General features: G+C 54.8%; 1 protein-coding gene across 1 annotated transcript in view; it reads right to left on the bottom strand.

Annotated features, from left to right (window-relative positions):
* Positions 1 to 2282: 2282 nt before the first annotated feature.
* The window catches only part of TTC21A (tetratricopeptide repeat domain 21A), a 32731-nt gene continuing 27962 nt past the window's right edge, over positions 2283 to 7051 (bottom strand). The window contains exons 21-29 of the mRNA XM_014790688.2: positions 6299 to 6409; positions 5540 to 5621; positions 4505 to 4655; positions 4104 to 4265; positions 3775 to 3967; positions 3446 to 3670; positions 2792 to 2912; positions 2555 to 2622; positions 2283 to 2454 (exon numbers count right to left, since the gene is read on the bottom strand). Of these exons, the coding sequence (XP_014646174.1) occupies positions 2377 to 2454; positions 2555 to 2622; positions 2792 to 2912; positions 3446 to 3670; positions 3775 to 3967; positions 4104 to 4265; positions 4505 to 4655; positions 5540 to 5621; positions 6299 to 6409 (1191 nt within the window). The 3' untranslated portion in view covers positions 2283 to 2376. The remainder of the gene's footprint in view (positions 2455 to 2554; positions 2623 to 2791; positions 2913 to 3445; positions 3671 to 3774; positions 3968 to 4103; positions 4266 to 4504; positions 4656 to 5539; positions 5622 to 6298; positions 6410 to 7051) is intronic.

Below are 7051 nucleotides of genomic sequence, written 5' to 3'. Positions count from 1 at the left end.
TGGGTGTCCTTTTCTTGCTCTGCTTCTCTGCCTCTGTTGATCTGTGCTGGCTCCCCTTACTTCATCTCGATGGCTTATAGGTTAAGAGCACAGACCCAGAATCCAGCTCTTCTACTACCTGGTGAGGTGACTTAGACAAATTACTTCCTCTCTGCCTGGGTATCTTCAATACTGTGCAAATAATAACACTGCTCATCTCATCAGCTTGTTCAGTTCACATATACACAGCACTTGGAAAAGTGCCTGGAACGTGAGCCTCGTGTGCGTGTTTGTGACTTCCATTCTGTTTTCATGTTTCTGCCTCTATGTTCTGTCCTCTCGTTTGTCACTTCTGTCACCCTTTAGGTATCTGTTTCTTGCCTCCAGGCATGCATGGACATGGCCACATGGCCATATTGGCAGTGGCCATTAAAGGACTCCGCTTGGAGTCTGGCCTATGGTGGGGCAGCCTGTCCCTGTATCCAGCTCAGGCAGGGACAGCCAGGTCTTAAGTTTCTCAGGATGGAGTATCCTGGTACATTCAATTGTCCTGTCTGCCCTCTCACTGGTCCCTGGGAACCCTTTTGTAGAGATTGCTTCAGTATGCAGGAACTAAAACTGGGGTCTCTCCAAGGGCTCTGAGGCTCTGCTCTGCCCAGCCTGGGGGTCTGGATGCCAGCTCCCAGCACCTCTGATACCCTAGCTGGAAGCCCCTGCTAGCGCATAACCCAGACACAGCCCAGGCAGGACTGAGGCTGCCCACTCCCCATCTAGGGCCACAGGGTCACTTCTTGGCTTTTTTTTTTTTTTTTTTAAGATAAATGAAGACAACTTAGGTTTTACAGCAATAAAAACATGATTAATGGACAATCCTTTACAGTATCATTCTCCATACAGACAGACCTGCCTCTCAACACAACCTGCCCCAAGAAAAAGCAGCTCATAGTAAAGGGGACTGCTTTCCATAGGAATGATGGTAGTAATCTGGGGAAAGTTTCCAGATCATTGACTCAGACAAGAGGCCATGCAAGGGATCAGCAGTAGGTTATAAAAACAAGGCTCGGCAACCATCATGGACAACTTAGGCTGTTGTAAAAGCCTCACCCGTTCCGTTTCCAAACCTTAGTCACTAAGATAACTTCTCTTGAGAACTTTGCCATAGCTGCATTCTCCTCGTACTGAGTATTTTACTTTATATCAATTATATCAATATACTTAAAAGTTAGAACCATTCTTTGTAATAGCACCCACAAATTCATGAGTTTGTTGTGCTAGTTATTTTTCTCTATTATATAAAAATGATATCTAAACACAGTTATTAGACTTTCAAATGTTGGCTGTGTATCATTGGCAGGGATTTGTACAGTGATTTGGGAACACACAGATCTAGTCTCATTTCCTGACACAGATGGGGACACTGAGACCCACAGAGGGGAATGGTCTTGGGAAGATCACACAGGAAGATTCTAGACCTCCTGACTCCCAGATCAGAGTTCCTCCCCGTCAGGTCAGACTGGCCCGTTACTGCCATCCTGAAAAACAGGAAGAGAGGTACTGGGAGCACAGCAAAGGTGACCTCTGTCACCCTCTTGCCAGTTACAACTAACATTATTCATCTAAATAGGGAGCACTGCTTATGTCCCCTTAAGTGTTAAGAGGGTTTCTAGAGGATGAATTAGTTGGTCAGTGTCTTTTACAAAAGCTGAAGTGGGAACTCTTTTGTCTTGGGAGGTATTTCCCTGCACCAGGCTGGGGTAATCAGGTTTGTCCCAAAACAGTGAGGACCAGCAGAGGCCTGCTCAAGACTTGGGGAGGAGGAGAAAGGACGTATGGACAGAGTGGGCCACTGGCCCTTAGGACCTGCAGGATGACGGCCTCTCTCACACAGCCTCAGCCTTCTACAGCTGGTCCTCCTGCCTGGGCCCACTGCCAGGGAGCATGCAGCAGGCAGCATGGCAGGGACGAGCAGTTGCTTCTTTAGCTCTAGGATTCTGGGGACCAGACAGGAGAGGGGAGGCATTTATGGGCTGACATAACAATATTAAAATAGCTGTAGGCTATTTTTTTAACCACCTCTTTGTTCCCCTCTGCCCCCTCACACAGTCTTGGATAAAAGTGGGGCCCATTAGAAGGTGCCCAGTGAGCCCAGCCGAAGCTAAGCTGGTTGACGTCTTTCTTCCTCAGAGCAAAACTGCTCCTTGTGCCTTAAAAACATAAAGCTTTGGGATGCCCTTTAGACCAGATGAGGCATGATTCAAATAAACCACACACAACATAGAAATGAGGAAGAATATGTCATTTTCTGAATCTCTTCGCCACTGACCCACTTCCCACCCCCCTCCATGCAACTTCTGTAAGTTGATGGCTTCTACCCACCCTGGCTCCCACTGACCACAGCTAGGGTCTCAGAGATCCTTGGGCCTTTTCCAAAATTTCTTCTCTGATTTTGGGGTAGTTGGGGTACTCCCTGAGGACCTGGGACAGAGTGAGAAAGGGTGTGAAACATCAGGCCGGGCTCCTCGCCACTGCACCAGGCCACTGCCCCAAGCCCTCCCTGCCAGTGTTGGTGGCTTACATTGTGGCAGACTTCGATGGCCTCCACGTATCTCTTATCCTTCAAGTAATTGAAAGCGAGTTTGAAGCCTGTCCAGGGGCAGCGAGAATATAGATGGTGGGTAGCACCCTGATGACCTGAGAGCCCCTCTGATTCCCACAATAGCCAGAATACAGGCCTTGAGTTCTGGGGTCAGGGTGGTGGTCCTCCTGCCCAGCTCCCTCCTGCACCCACGTGCACCTTGGCTGGCTGCCTTACCAATAGCAGGGCTGGCATGATGACTGTACTTCCAGGCCAGCTCGTAGTTGGTGGCTGCGTCCTTGTAGGACTGCTCCTTCTCCATGATGAAGCCCATGTACTCGTAGGCCTTGCAGCAGGACTGCAGGGAAAGCCGGTCAGAGCCCCTGCAGGGTAGGGGGAAGCCACAACGGGTCCCAGAGCCTGGGGTGGGGGGGAGGAACCAGCCGGGGCAAAGGATGGCTGCGAGCTGCATTCACCCAAACCACTCAGGGACTCCAGCAGCACCCCCACCTTTGCGAGGGGTGAACTGTAACCCTCTTCTCAGCTATTTGGACGCTGGCATGACCCCTTCTCCCGCAGCCCTCCTGCTCAGACCTGCAAACACCGTCCTGGCCAGACGGACCCCTGCATGCCCCTCGACCTCATGAACTTTTCCTAGCTCTCTTCCTCACTCTGTGTTCCCCACTCGGGGTTGCCCGACCCTGTGCACCTCCTCTTGCCTTTGCCCCATCCCCCGTGGTCCCCCTTCCCATCCTGCTCTGTCGTCCATGCGCCCCTCTTGTCCCACCTCTTCTCATCACATTTCTACCCCGCATCTCCGTGGCCTGAAGCCCACTCGGCGGGCGCCGCTTCCCCCAGCCCCGGCTGCCCCGACGGCAATGCGCCCCTCGCCTTGTTGTATTGCACGCAGCGCCGCAGCAGCTCTGAGGCGAGGTCGAACTTGCCGCCCTGGCAGTAGATGTCGGCCAGCAGGAGCCAGCTCTTCTCCAGGTCCTCAGCCTCGGCCAGCGCCCACGGGGCCTTGGCCAGGCGCTTCAACTGCGTGCGCGCCTTGGGGACCTGCTTCAGCAGCGCGTAGGCCTGCGCCATGGCCAGCAGGGCGGGGACACTGTCCTTCTGCGCACCGGGTGGGGGGAAGAGGGGTGGAAACAAGAGTCTTCGCTCGGCCCTCGGCCTGGCCCCGCCGCCCTGCCGCCCTGCCGCCCCGCCCGCCGGCGCACCTCGGCCTGCGCCATCTCGATGAAGGTGCCCAGCGCCGCCTCCACGTTGGCCTTCTCCCTGGTGGCCAGCAGGCAGAGGCTCTTCAGCAGCCGCAGCTGGGTCTGGCCCCAGGCCGAGTGCGGGTAGAACTCGCGCAGCAGCTTCTCGGCGGTGCGCACGCCGTGCTGATCCGACTCCCTCCTGTCGGGGGAGCTGCCGGCATGGGACGCCGAGTCGGAGGCCGCCCCTGCCCGTGTGGCCCTCACCTGGCCTGGACCCAGAGGCCGCAGGCTCTCCCCGCCTTCCCCAGGGTCCCACCCCTGCCCGCGCAGGCCAGCCGGGCCCTTACTTGCTCTCAGCCACCAGGTTCTCGAAAGCCTCTCCGCCCACGATCTCGCTGTCTGGGTTCAGACAGATCTGCACCATATAGTATGTGGCGCTCTGGCCCCAAATGCTGTCCTTGCGCGCTTTGTTTAGGAACTTCAGGGCTTCGTTGGGCTGCCCTATGTGCCTGTAGTGGAAGAGAGAAACACCAAGCATCAGGGAGGGAAACGGAGGGGTGGGGAGTGCAAAGACACACAGGGACCACTCCAAGTGTCTGCACAGAGCAAGGGCTGGACTGCTGGCCTCCTGGCTCCCTGATCTGGAAGGTGAATTTCTGCTTCCCTAGTGCTGAGCAAAAGCCCAGCATGTCTGTTAGAGGCAGCTTCCTGCACATACCTGCCCTGGCACACCCATCCCCCAACTCACCAGGAGTAGATGCCTCTGCAGTAGTTGAATCCTGGCTCCAAAGGCACACGACTGGACATCTTCTTGGCCAATTCAAAGAAGGCAGGGGCATCTTCAAGTTTGCCACTTCTTCGTAGCAGATCAATTAGTTTATTCAATATGAGAAAATTGTCTAAAATAAGAAAGCAGAAATCTCCAGGCTGTGATAACCAACAGCTGTATCAGGTGGGGTGCTATGGCCTGGCAGGGAGAAGCAGCGAGGACCAGGAGACACTACTCATTTGGGCTGAGCAAGGACATCTCAGTGGCTCTAGTGTCTCCACTGGTCTCCAGTGTTGAGAGAATAATAATGCTTAAAAGTAGTAATAATAACAGCTAACACTTACATACCACTTATATAGTAGTTGGCATTAAGTGCTTTACCTATATATTAACTACACAATGAAGTAGGCACTCTTATTGTTCCGATTTTACAGATGAGGAACCTGAGACACAAAGAAGTTATCTGCCAAAGGTTACACAGCTGGTAGGCGGAAGACCAGGATTCAGACCTAGGCAGTCTGGCTCCAGGACCCGCATTCCTAACAGCTGTGATCCGCTGGGCCTCTGGGCAGACTCTGCTGTGAGCCTGTGGGGCTCCAGCCTGAGCTTCCTGTGAGGCCCCTTCTCCAGCAGGTTTTATGCTGCCATGAGTGTGAGTGGAGCTACATATCAGGAGAGAATTTCGAGCCACCTCCAGTTGGCTGTGACCTCAGAGGGGACTTATGTGGAGCCCCGGTGTCTGTGATTTGGAGACAGACAGGCTGTCCTGGGTCCCGGGCCAAGCACTGCCGTGCCTGAGACCAGGAACTGGCCCCGTGGACTCGGAAAGGCCAGCACGTTCCATCGGGGCTTTATCAGTTTCCTGCCTCTCTGGGAACAATCAGAGAGGAAGGGGCTTTCTCTGCCCAATCAGGAAGGAGGGGAGAGGGCCCACCCTTCTCGGGGAGAGCAGCCCTTGCCCGGTGGGAACTGAGACAGGCAGTCTCACTGGGCGGTCTCCATGCAGGCAGTTACCTGGCGCTTTCTCCAGGACTTGGTGGTAGAGATTGATGGCGGCTTCGTATTTCTGTTTTCTAAACATCAGGTCAGCCATCATCTATCAGAAAACACACAAGGCTCCGGAATTCCTGACAGTAGCTTGCATGGGTGTGGAGGGGAGGCTGGGGGTGGATGCTAAGGAGACAAGGTAGAAGAGGACTTCCAAGGTAGCCTTTCCAGGCACCCGGGAGAAGCTGCCACAGGAGGAGCCCAGAAAGTGGGGGCCTGTGGGGGAAAAGGGGCTGGGGTGAGGATGGAAGTGGGAAGATCAGGCCAGGGGTAGACAGCCACAAGAGCCAGCCCCTCCACCCACATCTGAGAACTGCCAGCTCAGGTGGTGAGGCAGAATGGGGCACCCCTCCTCTGCTGGGTGGCCCTGGAGGTGGTCTGGGGGATAGGAGGAGAGAAGTAGGACTGGGGAGGGCTTTTCCCACACACTTCCCCAAGCCCCTGTAACCTGTCACACCCCTGCCTCCACCAGTGGGTGTGGTTTCCCCTGGAGCGAATCAACCTCACCGCCGCCCTTGGGATTGGTCCTGGAGGTTGATGCTGCCCCCTGCTGCCAGCCCACCCCTCCAGTCTGAAGGGCAGCAGGTCCAGCACTCAGTCTCCTTGGCCCGACAGGCCCTCAGGGGTGGTCAGCCAGGCATCTGAGGTTATGGGGCTACAAAACATCCTGCATGTGGTCCCAGGGACCCTGGGGAGGGAAGGGAAGAGGTCTCGGGGGCCTCTTACCACGGAGGCAGTCTCGTGGCTCTTCTCAGTCTGCAGGAGGATAGCACAGTGCTGCTCGCACAAGTCCAGGTGCCCCTGGAGCAGGTAGAGCTGCGCCAGCTCCAGCACCACCTGCGACAGGACCAGGTGGAATAAACTAACCAATGAACATCGTGGGAAAACTTGGGGATGGAAGCCTTGTTCTCACACCCCATTTCAATCAGCTCTGCCTTCAAATGTGTCTGCAATCCCTGGGACAACGTCTCTGGCTCTCCCCTTCTCCCACCCAGTACTCCATCATACCATGAGTTTTACTAACTAACCTCTGAAGTTGGAGCCTGGTTAACTTATACTCATCCTTCAGCTTCAGCTCCGACCTTACCTCTTCTGGGAAGCCCTCTGCACCCCAGACTCTGGGACAGGTACCCTTCTGAGTTCCCAGTGCCGTGACCCACATGCAGGCACAGATCGCATGGTGTTAGAACTGCATAGGTACTTGGCTGTACTCCCTTGCTGAGGACAATCTATGGCAGGGACCACATCTTGCCCCACTGTGTCTCCAGGGCCTAGCACAGTACCTGGGACATACTGGAAATCTGTTAAATGAGTGCACGTTGAATGAATGAATGGACCTGTCACTAAGCTCTTCATTTACTCTCTTAGGTGAACTCCAGCCAGCATTCTCTATCCGGTGCCACACTTCCCTCCTTGGAAGCTTAGCCTGGGCTTCATGCCCAAAGAGCCCTGGCAGCCACACTCTCACTCCCCACCTGC

The sequence above is a fragment of the Ceratotherium simum genome, chromosome 5, assembly GCF_057802395.1.
Source record: "Ceratotherium simum simum isolate JZ-2026a chromosome 5, ASM5780239v1, whole genome shotgun sequence".
NCBI classification, from domain to species: domain Eukaryota; kingdom Metazoa; phylum Chordata; class Mammalia; order Perissodactyla; family Rhinocerotidae; genus Ceratotherium; species Ceratotherium simum.
Note: the sequence above shows the minus strand (reverse complement) of the source record. Positions and strands in the feature narration are given on the sequence as shown.